Source organism: Conger conger, chromosome 17 (genome assembly GCF_963514075.1).
Source record: "Conger conger chromosome 17, fConCon1.1, whole genome shotgun sequence".
Taxonomy (NCBI): Eukaryota; Metazoa; Chordata; class Actinopteri; order Anguilliformes; family Congridae; genus Conger; species Conger conger.
In genome coordinates, this window is record NC_083776.1 from 34,562,935 (window position 1) to 34,588,866 (window position 25,932).

Below are 25,932 nucleotides of genomic sequence, written 5' to 3' on the forward strand. Positions count from 1 at the left end.
CCACGTTTTTTTCTCTATGGTCAACTCCCAAGGTGTGGTGCAGAGGGAGCAGTGTTTCCATGGACGGAAAAACGAAAAGCGAGATCGCCTCTCCCAATTAGCCCCGCCTCTTCTATGAACTCATTGGTCAGATCTTTTGCGGCGTATCTTTTATTATTGGTTACCTTACTGTCAAGTTGAACTTTTGTGTCTCCCTTCCTTGTCTGGCGAGTTAGCCCGTTAGCTAGCTACATGTAAAGGTGTTTGAAACTGCAGCTAAGTTAACCGATGGGAAGCCGGGTTTAGGTTACGTTGAGTGGGGCGTTGGAGGGAAGTAAATAATTCAAACATTTAAAATATCATAGTGCGACTGTCAACATTAGCGTAGTGATGTAAGAGACATGTTCCGTGACTACTCCAGCCACATCCAGCTCTTGTAGAGTGCACCGTGCGAGGATCTGCCCGATTCGGAAGTTCAGTCTGGCTTTAGACTGTTTCATTTCTTTAGTGGTTGTTTCCACGCGAACTAGTGGGCTTATCGGTTGATTGGTTCGTATCGACGCTTTTGGGAATGCAGCTAGCTGGCTAGCTAGTTGCCAGGCAAACGTAATGCAATTCAGCAGGGGAAGGAAACGAGAAGAGTCGTTGCCGTTGCGGTCCAGACAAAGAAATGCGACGATAGCTGGACAGAATCAATGAGCGCTAAATCGATAACGTTTTTCGGAGGGGAAACACTTGTGTTCAGATAATAACAGGCAAGAGAGATTTTGGCAAAGTAACGTAGGTTAACGTTCACCGGGGCGGAATATGGCATCATCCAGAGCTAAGAGTGGAGTGAACAATGAAAGCAGTTCATTTCGGGAGGGTGCCAACAGCACTGCCGGTGGCACAGACAGTCCCACAGCCAGTCCCACACTGGCTGCGGCGGCATCACTGTCAGTCACCAACAACAGGACATACTCACTTGATGACTTGGATACCGTCGCTACAGTTGGTGAGTATCCAACTCCGAAATCAAGTTATCTAACGTTAATCGTAGAGAATAACGTTGTAACCAGCTGACCTAACGTTTGCTAACTAGCCTAGCCTATGTTGCAGAACTCCATCACAGTGGTTTAACTTGGTCTATTTTTTTTATTTATTTTTTTATTTATTTATTTTATACTTTGCGTGTGTCTATAACGTTGCGGCAGTAAAGTTATGTTCCCATGTATTCACGTGAGTTCTCACCGACAAAGCCTGTCAAGTTTCCAGCGAACTTACCTAGCTACAGTAGCTAACGTTAGTTGCATTTACAGTAAGTTAAGTTTAGCCATTGCTTGCTAGTTTCAGAACGACATTCTATGAGTTTGCGTTAATGCATGCTGTGACCAGCCCTGCCGCATGTTAAACGTCAGCGAAGTAACATTGGAGCTAACTAGCTATAACATTAACGGTAACTAAGTTACTTTTTCTATTTTTGTTATTGCTAGCTTGGCCTTCGGTATTAACTAGCTATTACTACTTTAGAACGGCTGATAACCTGGGCAAAGAAGCAGTTGCATTCGTAGTCCAAGTAATGGATAAACAAACATGGGCAGATTCCTAGATAATTTACACTCACCATCACAGGCGACACACAATGCTAACCAGTATGTAATGGCTAGCGTTAGATAAAACAAGTCCCAAATTGTTGCTAGCTATGGAGCCAACGCTAGTATTTTTAAGCATTAACTTATCAACCCTTTTCCCACGCAGACTTTTTATTGAAGGTGAAATGAAGACTCAAACTTCATAATAAGTGGATAGTGTTAGATAACTGGCATCCTTAAGTTACATATATTACTGTATGCATCTTATTGTAATTATGGGTTCTTCTAAAAATAATTACAATTATTCCTCCAGCTAAGATCCACTTTGGGTTCAAACAAGTTGTGACAATACCAATCGTGCTTCTTTTGGATGGAAAGCAAACTTACAATTCTTAAAATTCTAGCACATTTTAATTTGACTTACCTAAGGTGAGATTGTTAGATGTGTGAGATGAGCATTTTTATGCATTTATGGTTTAAATGCATTCACGCTACTTGAAAAGTGAGGTGAAAAGTTGTAGGCAATGGAGGTACTACAAAGTCTCCAGTGGTGTGAATTTGTTCTGTGTATTTATTCTATTTATTTCTGAAATTGTTCAGTGTGACTCCCAATTCTGAAGTTTTCTTAAAAACACTTTAGAGTAATTGTAAAGGTAAATCTGTGAATGGCATCACCCAAATTCCTGAAACTTGTTTCTCCTCTGCTCCCTGTCCAATAGCCAGACTATGATTTATAATCATATGATTTATCTATGATTTCTTTAGTGATCTTGTTGCAATGGAATGATTGGGAAAAGCTTTTGGATTTGGCAATTCTCTGCAGATACCAGGATTATACAATTATCCCTGATACACTTCAGTGGATCCTGCTGTCTGTTGGTAGTTGGCAATGTACTGTATCTCTATCGGATGTTTATGGGACAACCTGACCGCCCTACCTTAGGTTTGACAGGTGGGCATAGGGTGTTATGCTGGGATAGAGCGAGTGTGAGCTTGGTCATCAACACCCTATTGCTATTGCTTGATGGCAGACTTATATAAGGGCCATGTTTATTTGAGTAAAGTAAAATTATGGGTTTTTCCTTTTTAATTATGTATTTATTTTATTTTTTTCTGTCTGCCCACTGAAAATGTGAATGAATACTGGTTTTGTTTATTAGCTATCTTGGTATCTAATCCGTATTTCGAAAACCAATTCAGTTGGGTCCTAAGTTATCGCTTCAGCTTAAACTCTGTATTAGGGTTTTATTTCTTTTTTCTTTTTTGTTGTTGTTTTTTTTGCAAAAAGAAGTCCAGTGATCATTTCCAGCATTCCTTTCCATTAATGTAGGCTATATCTGGTGAATTAGACCTAAACTCGTTCTGGTGCACCTTTGCTGTAAAGTTTTGCATTCACATTTTATTTTGAACCTGCAGTGTACATCGTGTCCTGGAATGTTGTCAGTTAACTGATTCATACAGGATACATGGAGGTTTTCTGGGCCCAAGGTTATCGCAAAGGTATTAATGCAGGAAAGGGGACTGATGGGTCTTCCAGACATGAAATCTCTCATCACAAGTTCTCTCTCAAATCTATTGAAAGACGTTGACTCTTTATCGGTCAGCTCTCCAATTTGTCAAACACTTAATTGGATGAGCATGATATTTGCATATCTGATTGGCTGATTGGGATCCAGAACGTGTCTGAGGTTGGTCTGTCCTTGGGTTTCATCTGTCACATTAAGTTTGTAAATTGAAGATGACGCTTTGCCGTAAATCACTGGTGATGAAGTATCCTGACTGAGTGGTATTCTCTGTCAGCTCTGCATGTAAATATTTAATGCTGTTAGTTCAGCTGTACCAAACAGAACAGCTGCATACACATTGGCAATTGCGGGGGGGCGGGGGGTTAGGTGTAAGTGTTTATTTGGTCACCCAAACACTAATAATGTGCTGATATTAATAAAGTGAGCCGTGTGATTCGTTATGTTGGATCCTTTTGCTTTCTTTTAAAATTCTGTGAGCCTTTCTTCCAAGTGGGGTGCTGAACATGCTATTTTGTTCTTCTGGTACTGCTTCCTAAATATTCTATTTGTCTGGAAACGAATGCTCTTCCAATATAAACTCGTAATCTTTGAAAATGTCTATATCCCTCTGCTTTGGGGCATCAGTTAGAAAACCTTGGTGTGCATGGATTTAATTCTGAATTCAATAGATTTGATCTTAACTGAAAATGAACACACTCATTGATTTGCAGTTGGGTGCAAAAATTCAATTTTTTTTTACTGTTCATAAATTATATAAAAAAAGGAAAAGGGCCCTGTGCAAAAGTTTGGAAAACTTTTTTTGGATTATTATTTGTTACTTCAATGAGTCAGGTGAGTATAATCCCAGGGCTGAACTTTTTATTCTGGATTCTTTATTCATGCCTTCTAAAGTATGATACTGCAGTGGCTGTTCAGTCTGGTTTTGACAATCATGGGTTCCTCTAAATAGTTGTCCAAGGATTTCAGAATGAATATTGATTTGTGGTTCATTTCCACCAAGAAGGAGAATGCTACAAAAACTCAAGGTGTCATACTACCCACTGTCAGAAACATTATTATAAAATGGAAGATAAATTGAACTGTCGAAGTCAAGGCAAGGTCTGGAAGACCAAGAAAGATTTTAGATAGAATGGCCCGACACCTGGTGAGAAATGCTCAGAAGAACCCACACATCACTGCAGAAGAGCTGAAAAAGAGTAGCAAACACAGGTCATGTGAACAGCTAGACAACAATACAACATACTTTAAACAAAAAAGACCTATCAGAAAGATCAACCTCAACACAAAATTGATCGTCTGAAGTATGCAAAATAAAACATTGTTCTCAATGTGCTTTGGACTGACGAAACCAAAATGTGAACGTTTTGGCCACCACCAAAGAAAGTATGTTTGGAGAAAAAAAGGGTGAAGCTTATGTAGAGAAGAACACCTTGCCAACTGTGAAGCATGGAGGTGGATATTAAGAAATTCTAGAGGCTAATGTTCAAAGGTCAGTCCAGACATTGAAGTTGGATGGGTATTCCCCCAAGAAAATGATCCAAAGCATACCTAGAAATCAACCATGAGGTACCTCCAGGAAAGATGGATGAATGTTTTGGAATGGCCACCATAGTCCCCAGACTTATATTATTTAAAATCTGTGGAGAGATCTCAAACATGCTGTGCATGCAAGGAGGCCGAAAAATATTTCTGAGCTAGAGGTGTTCTGCCAGGAAGAATGGGGAAAAATTCCAAAAGCAAGAACTGAAAGACTCTTAGCTGGCAACAGGAAGCGTTTACAAGCTGTTATAGTTGCCCGAGGAGGAGTTACAAAGTACTAACTGACAGGGTCCCCAAACTTTTGCACAGGGCCTTTTTATCAAGCAGTGATTAATGCTGGTAAATGCAATGAGTTTCTCACCAAATTAACGACCCTACGTTTGAGATCTGCTATTGAACGCAACCACATGCACTACTGCCTTAAGGCAAAAAAATAAGGGACAGATGGAGTTCTGAAATGCCAGATTGTTTTCCCCCTCACTCGATCCACATTGTACCGTGTCTTTGTACTAAAAAATGTTGAACTTTGAATCCTAGGCAGATTGCTGCTGGCGGGAGAACTAGTGAGGGCCCAGGTCTGATAACTAAAATGTTTGAGCTGCTTTTCTGTAAATGTGGTTGATTCACATATTGTCACTTTCTGGTTACTTGTAGTGCTTTTAGATTTAGATTTCTATTTGGATTTGTATTAAGGTGTTGGCAGTGTTTGTAGAAAAGATTTGTACCTAAGTAGGCAGCTGGTCTGTGTAATATGCAATTGCTTTACACAATGATGGTTCTCCTCCCCTCCCATTCTTTTCATATCAAGTTTCAGTTTCACAATTTTATATCAATATATGAAAATATGTAGCTTATAATGGCACCAGATTCTAAGCAACATTGGCATGTGCTGTTGGCCATGAATACTGAGATACAACCTGCCGCCATAACCCATAACTGCTTGCTGTGGCAATGTAGGGCCTGCTTATTAATTTATGCTCGTATATTGTGAGATGGACATGAATTAATCATGTCTGTTTGCAAGCTGTATTTAATGTGAGTTTTGAAATCTTGGTCACCCCGAGCAGTAAGAAAACCCTCTGGCATCTCAGCAAAGGTATCTACTGGATTTACAAAAACCGGATGAACCTGTCCGTTCCCTCTCCCCTCCCCGCATTAAGCTGATGTGATTTTTCTGAATTTGTATCTGTATTGCTTTACCATACATTAGCAGTTTATGGAGAATTATGAATTGTACGGTTTCACCTGTGGCAGTCCTCTAGCTTGATTATCCACAGATGGACGTGCATCTGAATGCTAATACTTCTGTGGCTCGCATCTCTCTGCTGTCCACTGTCTTGCTCCTGAATACTGGTCTGTGGAAGCAGTTCAGCAGAAAGATGTTTTAAGGATACAGAGCTGTTGGCTGGTTTGGAATTACTAAATGTCTGATTTTACCCAGACTGTATAACCACAAATGTTCGAAAGCAAATGCCTTAAAACATGGTGTTAAGTGATTAATATTGGTGTCTAAGTGCTCCAAAACTTTTTATCAAAAAGCAAGACATGAAGGCTGTTCAGTATCCGCAAGGAAGAATACAAAAACATCAAAATGCCACATGGAAATGGAAAAACTTTCTTTTTAAATAATTTATCACATGCACAGTTGAAAGCTGCAAGCTGAAAAGTGTACCAAAAATAAAACAAGAATACTCGTTTTGAACAGTGGCTTGTCCTCAATGGTTTTCACTGATGTATTTATTTATTTTATAATTTGTATTTTCAGCCTTAATAAAAATGTCTCTGTACCAGTGCTAATGGATCAAGAGGTGGTCACAGATAGGTGACTTGACCAGGTTATTAGGTCCTAAGTCAGATGGCAGGTTGCCTTGTTAAGTTGGGTTATTGTTATGGTTTATAGCAACACAACTGTTGAAAACTGCTTAATGGTTCTGCTTAATTATCTTTACAATGGAGTTGGCTTATAACTGATTCAGAGAAAACGAAGCGAGCCAATTTGAGGTTGTTAATTTGGTCAGGTCATTTTTGCAGCTTTAAGGCATGCTCTCTGACTGACCACCTTTTTCCATTTATGTTTTGACATCACTTGTGAGTTGTGATCCTGTGCAATATGCTTCCATCTATTTATTTAAATAGCTTATCTCATTGTATTGGTTGTATTACTTGTGTTTCTTTTGCTAGCCAGCGGTACTATGTTGACGTTCATATAGTGGTTTTTACATGCTCAAGGCCTGCTTGTGCTGTTTGTTCTGACGGCTTAAAATTGGATTGTGGAAAAAAGAAAACTGCTTCAACGCAGAATAGTTTCAACGTTGTCGTCCCGGTTGCAATCACACAGCAGGGAGAACGGCACGCCAATCTCGCCTGCCCTGGAACGGCTGGCACTGCGGTAAAACATGTTGCCAGTTCTGACTGTTCTGGGATCATCGGCTTTGTGTATACAGAACTTAACACGGGCCGTCACAAGCTGCTGTCGCTTGTGATATTCCCGTCGTTCAGGAGAGACGCGCACACTCCCCTATCCATCCTCCACTTCAGTTCTGGTGACAAAAAAAGCTTTTCCAATATTTGGGATGTACGTATGACAGGAGGAGCCCATGCCGTTGCAACGTATGACCATCTGGCATATTTCATCCACATGTTTTTCACAATGCATTTACAGCAGAAGAAAATAAAATAAAATAATAAAAAATAAAAAAACAACTCTCAAGAATCTCTTCTGTAGAACAAGCAGGGAGAACCCTGGCTCAAGAGGCTCAAGAGGGGTGGGCCAACTTCCTGTAGCTGACACAGGGTGCCCAGCAAAGTCCGTCAGTCAATTGGTGGGCTGAAAGGGACTGACTGAGTATAACGGTTAAAATAAAGCCCTTTTTATATATATATATATATATAGTTATGCCACTTTCAGGCCATTTGTATTTTATAATGATCAGTATTTTATTTATTTTATTTTATTGAGAATCCCAGAAGGTTTTGAGTATTCTCATGGACATAATTGTGCCTGGACATTTTATTTTTTATTTTATTGAGACTCCCACAAGCTGTTCAGCTTTTTTGAGATGGTAACACCTGCCCAGGTTGTTGATTTGTAAAGAGATGTGATTTTCTTTTTTCCCCTGGCAGTGCTGTTAAACTGGCAACATTCCTGACATGTTTATGAAATGCAATAAAATAATAGTTATAGCCTACTTTTAATACCATTTCCAATAATGTTAACCCTTTTTAAAAACCGAGGTGCATTAGATGAGTAATAAATCCTGATATTCAAGCATAACATCTCGAAATATGTGTTAGTCATTTGGGGTCAGGTAAAATTACAATCAATTGTGTATATGTAATTCAATTAAACACTGATCAGTGCAATTTAGACCACAGCTGGTGCAGTGTGTTGGTTTTGACCTTATTCCAGATTTAGTTTTTATCTATTTTGTTTTGGACACAAATACAGACATTTCTTTTTTTCTAGAACTCAACAATTCATACGATGCATTGCTGTTTGAACTAACAAACTAATATTGGAATGGATAAAACTGGGCCTTTAAGTTTTTCCGTGATGTTTTTCTTTCCAGTTTGAATACTAACGCATTCTAATAGTCGATGCGTTTGACCCTTGTCAAACTGCCCCATCCTGCTTTGCTGTGGGTGGCGAGCAGGCAGAGCAAATCAGAAGGCAGATCAGAGTAAATCTGCCCCACGCCTGTGATTTTCCCCTCCCCCCACCATAACTGCCAAGTTCTTTCACCAATCCAGCTGCGCTAAGAATACTTCCCTCTCTGCCTGCTGGGTAAACCTGGACCATGGCCCCAGAACCGTCCAATCCCATATCCTGATCTAATCCCATCGCACACATCACTGCCTCTTACTGTACTCTCTGCTATTTACTCTCACAGACTGTAGCTATGAATTATTTATGGTAATGCTGTTCAATTTAAATTTAGCTTTACCAAGTCTATAGGGCTTGAACTAACGGTTCGGATGAAGGTCCTTTAACTATACCCAGTATTAAATTGCTGTGCAAATGTTTGTCTGTGTGTGTGCAATACTCACACATTATTTTGCTTTGCTTTTTGAAGTTTACATTTCAAATTTGGTGGCCATAGATGATCACTAATCTTACGTTTTTTTTTTTCCATCAAATCGTATGGGATTTAATGCAAGGTAAAGCTGAGCATTATCAGCATGCCAATGCAAATGAATACTGCTTAAAAATAGAAACCCAGGGGAGCAGGTACAAGGATCGGACATAAAATGGACCCTTGGTGGACCCCACAATTACGGACTATGGAGGATGGGAAATTTAATTGACTGAAAAGGTTTTCTTGTTCAGATCGGAAATGAAGCATTTTGTGATGGTACCCTGAATGCCATGATCACGATGTGCTGTGTCAAATGCAGCACTGAGGTCCAAGAGAATAAAGATGGCACAATCCTCAATGTCAACGCCTAACTACGTATCATTGGTCACTTTCTCACACTACAGCAGATTCTGTGCTATGTATTTCACTAAATCCAGGCCGATGATTTAAAGATACCATTCTGCTTCAGAAAAGATTGCTGATAAAAATAAAATAAAAAAACACAACTTGAGATAAAAATGGTAACTATTTAGAATTTTGGTGTCAAGATTGGCCTTTCTGAACCGCGGCTGAACCACTGCATATTTGAAACAAGATGGCCTGAGGCAAGGTGGCTGTTAATCATAGAGAGAATGCTAGGGCCAACCATGTCAAAAAGCTCTGCTGTGATGGAACAATGTCAAGTGGGTAGGTTGTGGGCTTCATTTGACAAACGAATTCTGTCAGAAAAGAGACACTGTCCTGGACTGATTTAAGACAGCAGTGTGCATAAGAGACCTGAAGATCATCAGCTGATGGTGAGATGTGGGATCGAGGATCAGTAATCTTGTCAAGAAAAAAATGCAATGAAAGTAGCAGGGGACACCTCGTGGCTTGTGTCAACAGCAGGATTAAGTGCTGCATTTATAGTATCAAATCGGACTATGGATCTGTGGAGATCTTTGGAGATGATATCAGAGAAATGCTTTGTTCTCACATATTTTGCAGTTTCCTGGAATTTAGCCAGATAGTCCCTCAAGTAAAGAGGTGAGTGGAACCAAAAGAATCTTCAAAAGGCAGAGGAGCGCTGTCCGCACACTGAATTAAAGGTCTGGCAAAAAATAGATTTTATTTTTAAATCTGCATCGTGGAAGTCCCTCAAAATATCAGCAGCTTTTCTACAACCGTTCAGAGACCATGGGTATCATCATTTACAGGGCTCAGGCTAGGGTTTCAGCCTCCCGGTCTTAAGAGGGGCCACGGAATCATTAATGTTTAAATCTGTGCAATTAAATAGTGACCAATTTCTCTGCATTCAGGTGAGGAGCGAGAGTCCGTAGTGCAGGTGTTGGGCGCCGCTATGTATGCACTAGATAACTGACCGGCTGTGGAAGAGTTAATGGAGCGAGAACAACGACCAGGGATACAGGGTTTCGAAATTTGACACGGTAAAGAGGCATCTGACACAAGGGGCTAGATGCAAATGTCGCATTTCCGACAGGAAACTATAAAATACAACAAAATGTGTGACTGTGTTTGCGCATAGGGCCACTGACTGGTTGAACAAGATTAAATGAGGGAACAAGAAAAGTAAAAAGAATCTAAGCAATGTGTCACACGGTGGGTGACTTCCCTGGGAGGGAGACGTGACACTTCTGGATATCTGACCATAGTTTGCCGTGTGGAGAGAGAGAGAGAGAGCGCGCCCACACCAACGCAAAATAAATAATAATAAAGGCTTCCTTCCGCCTCAAGGGTTCCAGGCAAAAATAATAAACGAACACAATAAGTTAAAATAAAAAAAGGCAGAAAGAAGAACCGAGCGACATCTTTTCAGCCTGCCAGCTCCGCTGCTTTTCAGCTGTCAAAATAAAATAACAACCCACAATACAAAACCAGCGCTCTAGGAGTGCTCTCTCGGTCTGTGCCCCTTATTGTGGAAACGAGCACACCTTTAAGCACCTGTGCTGATTATTTAACGCAGCCGTAGGCGAGGCCGAGACAATCCGCTTCTCCACCGGACAAAATTTCACACAAGGTTTCAGTACGACCGCAAACCAGGAAACAAGATTCTATCCCATCTAGACAGAGTTGAGGTCAAATATTATTAAAAGATGGTCCAGTTGTGGGTTGAAATATAGCATGAACATATAGTGCAGGCTGTAAGGTGGTGGTAATTTCTGTTTTGTATTTGTTTGTTTTTTTCTCTGTACTCGAGCACATTGGATTTTAAATGAATGAATGAATATGAGGTTCAAATGCAGACTCCCCTTTAATTTGAGGTATTTATGTCCATAGCGGGTGATCTGTGTTGGAATTGCATCTCTTATTATGCATAGTCTCCTGATTTTAAGGGACAAAAACAAATTGGACAGTTGCCTTCTCAGCTGTTTGTGATTAGAGCAGTGTTTTCCAATGCTTCCTTTGTGCAGGTATGAGAGATTTCAGTATCTAGTGTTGATTCTAGGCTTTTGATTGTCTTTTGTGTCTGTTAGTTTTTGTCAACATGAGGGACAGAGTTGGGCCAATGATAATAAAAATGTTATTATGAAGCTGAGTAATAAGTCAGAAACTGAAACGCGCATATACAATTTATTCAATATTATTGATATTGTACTCCATATTATACAGGTTTTCTTGGTATCTTTTCCATGTTTTGGAAACTATTTTTGCTTTTATTGATTCTTCAGTTCCTTGAGACACTAGGATTAGCTGGACAACAATCCCTTGGCAAAGTTGTGTGAACAGATGGCAAAAAAAGAAATAAAAAATGTTGTTGGTCCTTGTTGGCATCACAGAAGCATCCCATTTTGAATATGTGACCGGTATGTATCTGGTTAGCCATATTCACATTTGTGTGGGCTGCTCTCAAAGTTGAGGCATTATGACATTGATTTTGTCAATTATCTTTGCAGAGGCGAGGAGAGACTTGCCTCATTCACTGCTGTTATGTTGCACCCTCCTTGGCGTTGCATGGCAGTCATTTAACACCGAACATGCACTTTGTCGCCTGAAGTGGAGAAGGAGGACTTGATTTGGCCAGTTATACTTCAATGGCTGTTGATCGCTGGGACCTTTCATGTCCCCAGTGATTGGATTTAGGCCCAACATCTCTTCCGGAAATGTTGGCACCTCCAAAAGCAGCACTCTGTTGCTGTGATGGGGTTTCAGATAGTCTGCTTTAAGGTAGAGTTGCTTATTATAGAGTTTTTAGTTTTATCTGGAAACAATGCCGCTGTCCAGCTTTTCTGCTCTGGAATTCTGTTGGTTGAAATTGCGCAAGGCTGCGATATGGCTTCCTTTACTCTGCCTGCCGGCAGATGCAGCTGGGGTAGGAGACTGACTCATTTCCTGGGTGCGTTCAGAATTTTTTGACGGTTTGTCAGCTGATGGTCTGACTCTGACTGCACATGACAAAAGAACAACAACTTGGTTTTAAAATCGTACAACTTGTGCCTGCTTGTTAAAGGCTGCGCTCTGAATGAGCAAAATGTAATTTGCGTTCCCTTCAGTTTTTTTTGTTTTGTTCTATTTAACCCTGATCAATTTCCACTTTGGAGAAGATAGGCTTGAACACGAGATCTAGGCCGTGTTGCAGCACCTGGTGGTTAAGGTGGGATTGCCTTTCGTTTGTTTGAGCCGTACTCCTTGTTTGCAGGATTATGTAGGCTTATGCCAACATTGAGTATAGTGGACAGCCCAGCCGCTGTTCGGCTGTACATTCACAGAGCCCCACGCCAGAGGCATTTCAGCTGCTCCCTGCTCCAAGTGTCCTTGGAATGTAGCAAAGGCAAAGGAGTTAGTCAGGTGGAAATGGTTTATTCTAATCAGAGCCCTTTGCCCACAGATTTCAGTGAGCCTTACTCTAGCGTGTAATCTGAACACTTGCTACACGCAGACTCTTCCTGGAACAAACTGAGCCCCTGCTTGAGCCAGGAATCGAGGGCTTAGCTGTCCAGCGAAAGGCAGCTCCTGAACCGTGGGTTAGGGTCTGCGGGTGGGTTGCAGGAGGACATGCAGTGGGCTGTAGGCTACATTACAGAAATGATTCTCTGCATACAATAAACTGCCCATCCATGATGGTAGCACCAATCAAAAGCACGCACTACACTTGTTACAGGCAGTTTTGTTGACGTGTTAATTAATCTATACAATACAGGGATATACATTTTTGACAATTCCAAAATGGAAAATTCTAATGAATAAGTTGCGATATATTGCCTGACCCTATTGTTTAGAATGCTTCCCAATGTTTGGGAGCCCCTGTTTTAAAAATCATCGAGTCTTCATAAACCCTCCTGACCCTCTTTCACCCTGCGGCTGGTACTGGTGTGAATAGCTGTAGTATCATGTGTCTGTGTTGCAGGTTTTAGCCTGGGGTCGGGAGAGAAGTGGGCACTCTGGACATTAACTGCTGTTGCTAAGGAGCTCTGTTCGTGGCACACTTGTGTATAATTGGCCAGCTCCTTGTTTTACTAACTCCTCTCTGTTGTTTCTGCTGCATTTTTTCACCTCTGCCGTGAATGTCACATCACATTCGTTAAGTGGCTCCTCATAATGCTGCTTTGAATCATATTAATCGCATTTTACGTATCACTGTCTAGGAATTGATTGCCAAAGCAAGCAGATTGTTTCTGTTTTATAAAGTGTGTGTGTGTGTGTGTGTGTGTGTGTGTGTGTGTGTGTGTGTGTGTGTGTGTGTGTGTGTGTGTGTGTTAAAGGCCCCCACCTATTTGGTTCTAGTTTCGTTATGCTAAATGCTTGTTCCGTATTTTAGTTTTTGTTCTGCGCATAGTTATGCAATGGTGAGGTGAGAATAACATGCTCATGAATAAAACTAAAGCAGTTTCTCATTACGTAGCTGGAGAGGCAGAATCAAAGTGGCAGTGTGCTCCACTCTGCATTCTTCCGTCCGTCAGTCAGAAGCACAAATGTTAACTGTTCTCTATACTGTACAGCAACCTTTCAAATGTCTGTCCACATTTTATGATTGCGGGGGGTGGCTTCCATATTTTTCTGCATTGAAGGTGACAACCCTAACACGTGCAGTGTAACCCATGCTGTCTAACTCTGGGACGCCATTTTCATTTTTAAAGCAGGAGTTGTGTGGGCAGGAGATGGGAGGGGCACCCTTGTCATTGCTGATCAAATAACTAATGACGGCATGGACAGGGTGGTGGTGGTGGTGGGGGGGGGGGGGGCGGGGGGGCGGCATCTTGTAGCACCCACCCAAAACTGTTCAGCTCAAGGAGAGAGAGATGGAATGCTTTTGATTTTATGTTTTTGTGGGGGCTTTTTTTTGTTGTTGCTTCTAAAAAATAAAATAAAAATCTTATCAACATGCTTGGTTGACGTTGTGGAATGATATGAAATTGCAAAGACAAATGGAGTAAGTGCTGGCTGTCAGGCCTGAGGTTGGGTCTGTGCTGAACTGTGAACCTGGGGAAAGGTGTTTGCGGGCGTGTTGGTTGTTCAGGCTTTGTGATTTCATTACTTACTCCTCCTGCACTGCTGCAGATGGAGATTGAGCTTTCCTGCTATCTGCCGTCGAGCAAAGTGTACTTTCTCCCTTTAATTTTACATGGAGGCGGCGGGATTGCGCTCGTTCATCAACACCGCCTTCCTTTCTTCAGACGGCTGGCGCTGAATATTGTTTAATATATTTATGGTGAGTCTCTTTGCCAATATAAATGTGAACAATAGCCTCCTCTCCACACAGGGCTAATGAATCATTCAAGGTACTGAAGGGGAGAGGGGGAGATAAGGTATCTCTGTCGCATATCAGCCAGGCTAATTGACTGGATAGAACTCTTAAGCAGATAAGGAGTGATCCAGGGAATAGAGGAGTCTCAACGTTGTATTCTGTGATATGCGCCATATATCAGCACAGGACGTGTCACCACAGACCAAGATATCAACCTGAGCTGTGTCACCACAGACCAAGATATCAACCTGAGCTGTGTCACCACAGACCAAGATATCAACCTGAGCTGTGTCACCACAGACCAAGATATCAACCTAAGCTGTGTCACCACAGACCAAGATATCAACCTGAGCTGTGTCACCACAGACCAAGATATCAACCTAAGCTGTGTCACCACAGACCAAGATAGCATCTTAACTTTATTCTAAGTTAAGTTCATTGGTTAATTATATTGTAGCAATTGTGCATAGCAGGCAAAAAAGGTCACCTGTAGCATAGTGGTTAAGGTAAATGACTGGGACACGCAAGGTTGGTGGTTCTAATCCCGGTGTAGCCACTATAAGATCCGCACAGCCGTTGGGCCCTTGAGCAAGGCCCTTAACCCTGCATTGCTCCAGGGGAGGATTGTCTCCTGCTTCATCTAATCAACTGTACATCGCTCTGGATAAGAGCTTCTGCCAAATGCCAGTAATGTAATGTAAGTTGTGAAAGGATTGATGCCCAGTCACCTTTTTAATTAGTATTTTGTAATTATTTTGATTAGAGTTCCACAGATGTCTTGTGTCCTAGAGCATGGGGTGAAGGTTAGGGATGCCTGACTGTACCGAACGTGGCGTACCTTCCTGCAGTAGCGCGGAGGACCAGCTGGCAGTGGTGACTGCATTCCCCCTGCGCTCAGTCTTATCTCTGATATTAGCAGTCTGCAGGAGTGACGTGATCGGGCCTGGTGCACTCGGCGGGACTGGCGATCGCGCAGAACGGCGTGTAATTTGTGCAGCCGCTTTGGAGGTTCTCCAACTGCTGAAGGTGTCCTTGCTCCCGCGCTGGGAACCAGCTCACGCTCCGCTATGATGGGCTCTCTGCTGTGCCTCTCTCTCTGCTCTGAATCTGACCCTCTGGAGCCTCTGACTCTGTAGATCCAGTTCAGGGTTGTGGGAAAGGTTGCGCTGGGTCGTGACGTTGAGCGTAAAACAAGTCTGTTCGCACAACCTTCCGTTGACATTGACGAGCCGCTGTACTTGTATGCAGTGCACTGTGTCACAGTGACAGTGTGACTTTGTGTAGTTGCTAATATGGCTGACATACTGGTACAATCATTTGTTGTGGTAATGTAGAATAGGTCGGTGATTTCGTGCATTAATGTAGAACTGCATGGTGATTTTGTGCATTAATGTAGAACCGTGTGGTGATTTGGTGCATTAATGTAGAACTGCATGGTGATTTGGTGCATTAATGTAGAACTGCATGGTGATTTGGTGCATTAATGTAGAACTGCATGGTGATTTGGTGCATTAATGTAGAACTGCATGGTGATTTGGTGCATTATTGTTGAACTGTGGTGATTTGGTGCATTAATGTAGAACTGCGTGGTGATTTGGTGCATTAATGTAGAACTGCATGGTGATTTGGTGCATTAATGTAGAACTGCGTGGTGATTTGGTGCATTAATGTAGAACTGCGTGGTGATTTGGTGCATTAATGTAGAACTGCATGGTGATTTGGTGCATTAATGTAGAACTGTGTGGTGATTTGGTGCATTAATGTAGAACTGCATGGTGATTTGGTGCATTAATGTAGAACTGTGTGGTGATTTGGTGCATTAATGTAGAACTGCATGGTGATTTGGTGCATTGATGTACAATAGCTTGGTGATCCCTCATCCTTGCTGTACTTCACTATTGGACTGTAATCTTTCTCTGGGGTTGGTCCCCATGCTCTGGGATTATGTGTGAAATGGCTGCTTGCTCATCTAAGATACTGAGCCATGTGCACTCACCAAGCACTTTATTAGGAACATTTTTACTCTATTTCACTTACTTATTCATGCCTTTATCTAATCAGCCAATTGTGTGGCAGCAGTGCAATGCATGCAGTCATGCAGATACGGTAAGGAGTGTCTGTTAATGGTCACATCAACCATCAGAATGAGGAAAAAATGTGATCTAAGTGACTTTGACCATGGAATGATTGTTGGTGGCAGACAGGGTGGTTTGAGTATCTCAGAAACCGCTGGTCTCCTGGGATTTTCACAGAGACTAGTCTCTAGTCTCTAGAGTTTGCAAATAATGGTGCAAAAAAAAACTAAAATCCAGTGAGCAGCAGTTCTGCAGACAGAAACTCCTTGTTAATGAGAGACATCAGAGGAGAACGGCCAGACTGGTCAAAGCTGACAGGAAGGTGACAGTAATGCAAGTAACCACACATTACAACAGTGGTATGCAGAAGAGCATCTCTGAACACACAGCACATCATAACTCTTAAGTAGATGGGCTACAGGATTAGAAGTAAAAATGAATCAATAAGTCTAATAAAAACCTAATAAAGTGCTCGGTGTTTATGAAGGATGCATCACTGTGATACAGTCGGTAGTCCGCGCGTGTTTTCTGTAGATGCGAAATGCAAATGGCTTGCTGCGTCTCGCTCTCTTCAGTGTGTCGGGTTTGACTGTTCAGAGGACGGCAGTGCCATGGTAACCTGTCGGTTCACCTGCAGGGCGTATGCTCTCTGCAGGGCGTATGCTCTCTGCACGCCCCGCCCTGCGGGCTGTGCTCGCCCTGTTTGGATGTTGCTTTAGCTGACTCAAAATAAATCCGCTTAATTGAAGCAGATGCAAAGTGCATTTGCAAGTCGGAAAAGGTCTTGGAGACGTCGTGCTTTTCCCTGGAACCGTGAACCTTCAAATGTGGTTGGAGGATGAAATTTCAGCTTTAATCTCTTAAAGATGTGATTTTAGCATTTATTCAGGGTTGTGGGTTATCTTACTTGCCTCTGAATATAATTGGTTCATGCAGTGTTGTCCTGAGGTAACCTGACTCTAGAGCAGACAAGTGCATGATACAGGAGATAGTTTGAATTTGCACAAATCTTTACTTTCATAACTCTGCAGAAGAGAAATGTAAAACGCATCCAGATTTAGTTCAGTGTCAGAAAGCAACTTAAATGGTCGCCCTAGTCTTTGATAGACTGTTGCTTTATCTGCGACACAATAGAGGAATCTTCTTCCTTTAATTCCCCACCAAGGTTCTTTTCTTTAGCTTGGAGCTCGGAAGGTTTGTGCATGGCTCATTTGTACAAGAACAAAACCATATAATTAATTTTCTGTTCCCCCATCCTGGATTCTGTTCACCTAAACTTGTAGCTACTGATTCAAGCCAATGCTGTCCGTTCAGAATGCTGAGTCTGGTACCACAGTGTGTCCGTGTGTCTGTGCATGTATGTCCATGTGTGCGCATGTACGTGCGTGCATGCATGTTCTGATTTTGTCAACATTTCTCCATTACTACCTATGCTTACCCCTTTGTAGAAACAAAGTATAAATGCTCCTTTCTCTCTCTAGTTAATAGAGGGTAAACCTGCACTTGCTTTAAATATAATTAAAACTATCTTGCTCGGTCAGGCCCAAAGGAATTTTATCTATTCTTGAATGTGCAGGTTGATGCTTCTGTTATTTCACAACATGTTTTGGTTTTATGAATTGTTATTGTCTTGTCTACATTAGACCACAGTAAAAATGTATCTTATCAACTTGGCGGCAAACATGTCGGTTTAACTGGGCAATCTTTTTAGATTAGAGTACATAAACCCTGGCTATAATACCGTATGACACAATCATTTTGCATTAGGAGAAGCACCTGGTCATTTGGACCAGTGCTGCAACGGTGTCTCCGCAGCCGCATCACGCAGTGACCGAGCGGACTTAGTCCATTGAGAAAAGTGAACCATGCATGGGAAGGATTGCTGTGTGAAAGGGCTAATGTAGCACATACTGTCAGCATCCCGACTGGTTAAGTATGTCCAGTTTTTGTTAAAATGGCGTTGAATGACTTGGATTGCAGACCTGGTGCAGCGGACCACGCCTGTGGTCTCTTACTCAGTTTGCTGTGTGGAACAATGAATCGTAATGGCATGCCCATAAAGTCGCTCCAAAAGGCTATATTATGTGTCATTGTATCATTGTGCTACTGTGGGTGTGTCCTTAATTCTCTCCTGTACTCATGGAGACCAACAGATATTTTAATGCACAGCAACTGTAAAATATTTCCCACGCCTTTTCATTTATGTACTTTCCTGAAATGAAATGGATCTCGGAGAAAAGTCAGATGAACGTCAGTGTGATTTGAGGAACTGGGGGATGACAGAGGCTGCTGAAAACAGTGTGTTGAGCCTGTGTTTGCGAGCTCCTAGTACCGCAGCCTGCACTGGACTTTAAGCAGCTGCTTCTCCTAGATGCCCGTGTGCTGGGGGCTTAAGGACAGCACAGGATAATGCACGCAGCATTCAAACAGCAGGTTCTGACTGCTGATGAAATGGCCTGTATTCAACCTTCAGTTGGAAGCGTTTAATGTTAATGGGGTGATTTTATCCATGCAAGTTCAAATATTTCTGATGATTAAACTGATTTTATTAAATATAACCTTTTAAACATTTTACTTGGATAAAGATAATGCTGCTGCGTGAGAAGGTAGCTAATAGTACGATCATTCATTCATCCATTCATTCATCCGCTTATCCTGAACAGGGTCGCAGGGGGCTGGAGCCTATCCCAGCATACATTGGGCGAAAGGCAGGAATACACCCTGGACAGGTCGCCAGTCCATCGCAGGGCACACACACCATTCACTCACACAATCATACCTACCGGCAATTTAGACTCTCCAATCAGCCTAACCTGCATGCCTTTGGACTGTGGGAGGAAACCGGAGTACCCGGAGGAAACCCACGCAGACACGGGGAGAACATGCAAACTCCACACAGAGAGGCCCCGGCCGACGGGGATTCGAACCCAGGACCTCCTTGCTGTGAGGCGGCAGTGCTACCCACTGCACCATCCGTGCCGCCTAGTACTATCATAATAATTATAATTATAGATCAAGAGCAAGGCTTAACATACAAGGTTGTTTATCTGCTGCAGAGCTATTTTTCCAGTAATATTTTCCCCTTGAAATTTGTCAGCAGGACATAGATGGTATTTCTCACAGTGAAGCTCTATATATCTTACAGTAATGCTGCGTATTTCATAACATAATAAAATTCTGTATGCATTGTTTTCAAATGTACTGATGCATCTTGCGCATGACAGCAGTTGCATTTGTAAATAAATTGGCTTCAGCCTGGTTTCATTCTTGGGTCCACGTGCCTTGCAGGCATGGGCCCACTTATTAAGGGCTTTCTATAGGGATAGTCAGGCCATTGTCCTGACTATTCCTTTCTCCACTGCAGAAAGAGGCTGCGCTCGGTTCATACTGCAGAAGACAGAACACAGCAGCAAGCTGAGCTGTGCCAATGCTCAGGGCACTTCTAACAAAACTGAGAAATCGGGTATGGCAGTCCCAATCAAAAGAAAATTAATACCGTACCAGGGGTGTGCACTGAGGCTGTTAAACTCTCAGGGGAGATGCACACACTGACTTCGTTCCTCCCTGGCCAACCCCGACCAGCAGTTCCCGTTTGTGACTGCAACAGAAGAACAGCTGTCTGACTGCATTCTTCAGCACGACGTCAGGCTATGCCTGTCCTCCCTTTGCGAGCTGTTATTCCGAAACTGTGGTTGAGTTTGCCTTGTGTTGCAGGCACGGGCACCTTTGGCCGGGTCTTCCTGGTGAAGGATAAGAAGGCCCGGGGCTACTTCGCCCTGAAGGCCATGAAGATCCCCGACGTGATCCGGCTGAAGCAGGAGCAGCACGTCCACAACGAGAAGGCCGTGCTGACGGAGGTCTGCCACCCCTTCATCATCCGGCTGTGAGTCTGCATCCGGCCCCAGAACCTCCCCCCCCCCCCCCCCCCCCCTTTCCCCGTCCATCTGCCATCCAGCCCCAGAAACTCCCCCCGTCCGTGACCCACATAATCGGCGAATACCTTTACGGTGACCCGCCCACTTATTAAAACTCAGCCTGACACGGGCTGAGATTGGTTGTAAACATAAACCTTTTTTTTTTTTTTTTTTTAAACCACAGTACAAGTACAGAGGAAAATGGTGGCAGGCTTGTAATGGGTGCAGCGTTCCATTTGCCAGTAGCAGTGTCAACAGAAAGTGAATAATACACTGCACGCTATTTTAATCTTGTGTGTCCCACCGCCACCACCCCACAGCCTCCCCGCCCCTGACCAGTCCCTGCCCCACAGCGCATTTTTTAAGCCTCCGTATACCTTTGGGTCCTCTCCCCCCTGGGGTAGACCTCGATACCCTTAGCACTGTCAGGGGAGGATGTCAATAGCACCTAATGGCTACATCGGCCGTGCAGTCACGCAGAGGCTAACTTCATTTGGAGAGCGCGGCTCCTAAGCCCGTGTCTCGTGGCTGGGCCCCGGGGGGCCACACTGACCGCTCGTTCAGCCTCTCTCTGCTTCTGCTGCCTGTCCCTGTGATGGAGCTGTGAGGGACCTGCTCTGAGGCCCATCTGGGCTGGACTCCATTGGTTTTAGTCTTTGTCGAGCGAGGGCTCCTGTATGCTCGGTAATACAATATTCCATATTCATATCCCAGCACTTTTAATCAGTCAAATCAACTAATACATTAGATTACATAACATTACGTAACAGTGCATTTTCTAAATGATTCCTTTACAGAGGGATTACCTTTTTGACAAATAAGTACATGACAGGTGATATCAGCTCATATTTGCTGAAAGTTTGGACCCCAAGATGAAGCAGATGGCAGTGTGTGAAATCTGAACGGTTCAAGTGAGGAAAATAAATTCTGGAAGGCTAAAACCCATTTTCTGCAGCCTTATTTTACCAGAGCAATAGCTGTAAAATGATCCAGCGCACACAGGGGTCACCAGGTTTGAGAAGCCTGTGGTTGGAGGCTGAATTGGGGAAGCGCAGGTGATCTCTGAGTGGGTGGAAGTGTGGGATACTGAGATTTAAACTTGAGCGTCGCTGAGAGGGCAAGAGATGAATATGACTACGTACTTAACTCCAGAATTCCCAGCGGTGTGTGCAGCGGGTTAGCGACTAGCAGCACTGTTGAGGGATGGGTCATTGTAGCGGGTTAGCGTCTGTAGCAGTGCTGTTGAGGGATGTGTCATTGTAGCAGGTTAGCGTCAGTAGCAGCGCTGTTGAGGGATGTGTTATTGTAGCAGGTTAGCGTCAGTAGCAGCGCTGTTGAGGGATGTGTCATTGTAGCGGGTTAGCGTCTGTAGCAGTGCTGTTGAGGGATGTGTCATTGTAGCGGGTTAGCGTCTGTAGCAGTGCTGTTGAGGGATGTGTCATTGTAGCGGGTTAGCGTCAGTAGCAGCGCTGTTGAGGGATGTGTCATTGTAGCGGGTTAGCGTCAGTAGCAGCACTGTTGAGGGATGTGTCATTGTAGCGGGTTAGCGTCCGTAGCAGTGCTGTTGTAGCGGGTTAGCGTCTGTAGCAGTGCTGTTGAGGGATGTGTCATTGTAGCGGGTCAGCGTCAGTAGCAGCGCTGTTGAGGGATGTCTCCTTGGCCCTGCCCAGGTTGTGGACGCACCATGACGAGCTGTTCCTCTACATGCTGATGGACTACGTGCCGGGCGGCGAGCTCTTCAGCTACCTCCGCAGCCGGGGCCGCTTCAACAACGCCACGGGCCTCTTCTACTCGGCCGAGATCGTGTGCGCCATCGAGTACCTGCACACCAAGGAGGTGGTGTACCGGGACCTGAAGCCCGAGAACATCCTGCTGGACAGCGAGGGCCACATCAAGCTCACAGACTTCGGCTTCGCCAAGAAACTGGCCGACAGGTACGAGCCCGACCGGGAGCTCTCACCCGAGCGGGAGCTCTCACCCGAGCGGGAGCTCTCACCCGAGCGGGAGCTCTCACCCGAGCGGGAACTCTCACCCGAGCGGGAACTCTCACCCGAGCGGGAACTCTCACCCGAGACCGCGTCTGGCGGTGGTGGAGCTAGCAGTAGCGGAGGCTTGTTTCGGTGTCGTTTGAGATGATCAGGAAAAGCTTTCTGTTGGAATAGTGCTTAGCGTAGCCATTTCTCCGTTGGTATTGGCAAGCGGCGGGGTGCCCTGGCTGCCGATCAGGGCGGTGAGCACGGGGCGTGCTGATACTGGAAGCTCAGGCCTCCCTTCCGTTCCAGACACAACGCTCGAGGACACGCAGATACCCGGAGAAATGGGAACCAACCAACAACAGTAATCTAATTCCAGTCAGGTTTACCAAGTATAACCCCCGGCTATCATTACTTTTCTCGATTTGAATGAGAGTGATTGTACAGACCTTGTACAAGAAGAGTGGAAAAATAAAAGCATTGTCTGAGGTAAGAAATCGGTGTACTGCGTACTGTAGACACTTTGATTGTTTTCTGTTAAAAAAAAAAAGTCTGACCGCCCTGGAATGTAAACATAATGGCTCACATTTATATTTCCCCCGCGCAGCATAGGGAAAATACAATTGCTGTAGATATATCTCTGATGTGCAAGTGACCCACTTATATAAATGGAAGGAAGGGAAATTGCATCAAATGCAGTTGGAAGACAACAACTCAGACTATAATGGTCCTTTGGCTGCAGTTTGGTGAAGGAAAAGGAAGAAGACACTCCCGCCTGGAGTTGTGGGTTCACAGTGCCATCTAGTGGACAGACTGGGAATTGCCCTCCATCCCAATTGTTAAAATTGGTTACTGAGAAGGGCTTTTAGTGTACTGAGAATTGCATTAGGTTTATTGAGCAGTAAAGAGCTGCTCATTGTTTGAAGCCGAAAGACGGGGAAATGAGGGGGGAAGAGAGAGGGAGCCGGGGCCTGTTTTCTCTACGGACAGCGACAGAGACCCGGGAGCCGTACGGCGCCCTCACAGCCCGGCTCTTTAAGAGGAGCGCTCACGCAGTGATCGCAGACGACGGTGTTGAGCAGCGTGAGCACGCCGGGCGCCGGCCCGACCCTCGTTAAGGGGCTCAGAGATGGCAGCAGGGGTCCCGCAGGGGAACGGCCTGTTTTTACAGCAAATGGGCCCCGATCTGCCCGCTCACCCCGGGGGGCCCTCGTTCAGAAAGACTGAACCGCTCGCTCTTCCCCCTGCTGCGGGCCGTGCAGGGCTTAAAGGGATCTGGTCTGGATCTGAGCTGCACGGTTTAAGGGGATCTGGTCTGGATCTCAGCTGCAGGGTTTAAAGGGATCTGGTCTGGATCTCAGCTGCAGGGTTTAAAGGGATCTGGTCTGGATCTCAGCTGCAGGGTTTAAAGGGATCTGGTCTGGATCTGAGCTGCATGGTTTAAAGGGATCTGGTCTGGATCTCAGCTGCAGGGTTTAAAGGGATCTGGTCTAGATCTGAGCTGCAGGGTTTAAAGGGATCTGGTCTAGATCTGAGCTGCAGGCTCTGCAAGGTATAAAGGGATCTGGTCTGGATCTGAGCTGCAGGGTTTAAAGGGATCTGGTCTAGATCTGAGCTGCAGGGTTTAAAGGGATCTGGTCTAGATCTGAGCTGCAGGCTCTGCAAGGTATAAAGGGATCTGGTCTGGATCTGAGCTGCAGGGTTTAAAGGGATCTGGTCTAGATCTGAGCTGCAGGCTCTACAAGGTATAAAGGGATCTGGTCTAGATCTGAGCTGCAGGCTCTGCAGGGCACTACACAGGCAGGGTTCCCCAGCAGTGCGCCACATTCTAAGAGCTGAAGTGCTTGTAAATGAAATCACTGTTTTGATTTGGTTTGTTGTTATTCTGCAACCCTGATTCCCTTGATGCATCTCTGTGTAGCAGACCAAAAAGGAACAAAACAAAACATTGTTTTTCATGAATTATTTTTGATAAAAAAGGAGTTGCTCGGCGGAGAACTTCTCTGTTAGCAGGTACTCCTGCTGTCCCTCCCTCTGGCGGTGTGCGCCGCCGTTACCACGGAGACGGTCACGACAGACACCTTCGCCAATTAATGGAGCGCCCGGCGCGGCGGTGACGGCCGTGCCCAGCGCCCGTCCCAGCAGGCCCCGCTGCGCCCCTCTGAAGCGGAGCTGCGTGTGGGGCAGCCGGCCGTCCGCGCGCGGGCGTGCGGAGAGGAGCGCTGTTAATTAGGCCGGGGTAATTACGGTCGGCGGGGGCCTTTTGAAGGGCTGCTGTGCGGGGTAATGAGCTCAGAGTCCCGGACGAGCCCCGCTGCGTTCCGTCTGCCCTCTGCAGCGCCCCCGCATCGCCCTGCACTCCCCCCGCTGTGACAGAGCTCCGCGTGGCGACGCCCTGTCCGTCATGCCGTGCGTCGGATCGTCACTGCGGTGCTCTGACGGGTCCCCCTTTCTCCGGTGCAGGACCTGGACTCTGTGCGGGACCCCAGAGTACCTGGCCCCGGAGGTGATCCAGAGCAAAGGGCACGGCCGGGCCGTGGACTGGTGGGCCCTGGGGGTCCTGATCTTCGAGATGCTGGCTGGGTAAGCTACCTCACCCCAGTCACTTACAGATACTCCTAACTACACAAACCCTCACAGACACTGCTAACTCTACTGAACACTCACACACTGCTAACTCTACTGAACCCTCACACACTGCTAACTCTACTGAACCCTCACACACTGCTAACTCTACTGAACCCTCACAGACACTAACTCTACTGAACACTCACACACTGCTAATTCTACTGAACCCTCACACACTGCTAACTCTACTGAACGCTCACAGACACTAACTCTACTGAACACTCACACACTGCTAACTCGACTGAACCCTCACACACTGCTAACTCTACTGAACCCTCACACACTGCTAACTCGACTGAACCCTCATAGACACTCCTAACTCGACTGAACTCTCAGAGATTCTCCTAATTCAGCCAGAGGGATTCCCACTGCCACCCGGGGAATGAATCTCTGCCACACTCTGCCACAAATCCATGCTCTGATGTTATTTATTGCTTTGGTCATATTTCAAGCACGGCTTTAAGGAACGTAGACAGAGCACCCAAAATTGGATGTGAAACTGCGTGCCAAGGTCGCCCCCATCAAACGGGTACCTCAAGATGAAATGCCAAAGCCCACAGAGAATTTCAGACTCATCTTCATCGCAAGAGAGGCAGCACTGAGTGCCTATTCTCTCGAGGTCTCTGACTGTCTCTGATGTTTCCGTCTGCGAAGGGTTTTGTTCTTCAGATCTAGCAGCCTTCACTGAGATGAACTTCACTGTGCTTCACCCTTTCGGCTGCCTGTCTCTCTCCCTCTCATGCTTAGTTCTCTTCCCAAACGGTCTCTCTATGAAGCTCCGCTCAGCTCCCCCTCAAACTGTCTCTCTCTTTATGAAGCTCAGCTCCCTCTCAAACTGTCTCTCTCTTTATGAAGCTCAGCTCCCTCTCAAACTGTCTCTCTCTTTATGAAGCTCAGCTCCCTCTCAAACTGTCTCTCTCTTTATGAAGCTCAGCTTAGCTCCCTCTCAAACTGTCTCTCTCTTTATG

General features: G+C 44.7%; 1 protein-coding gene across 1 annotated transcript in view; it reads left to right on the forward strand.

The window, feature by feature from the left end:
- The first annotated feature begins 211 nt into the window (after positions 1-211).
- The window catches only part of prkx (protein kinase X-linked), a 48,125-nt gene continuing 22,404 nt past the window's right edge, over positions 212-25,932 (forward strand). The window contains exons 1-4 of the mRNA XM_061226084.1: positions 212-973; positions 20,164-20,332; positions 22,034-22,297; positions 24,800-24,919. Of these exons, the coding sequence (XP_061082068.1) occupies positions 787-973; positions 20,164-20,332; positions 22,034-22,297; positions 24,800-24,919 (740 nt within the window). The 5' untranslated portion in view covers positions 212-786. The remainder of the gene's footprint in view (positions 974-20,163; positions 20,333-22,033; positions 22,298-24,799; positions 24,920-25,932) is intronic.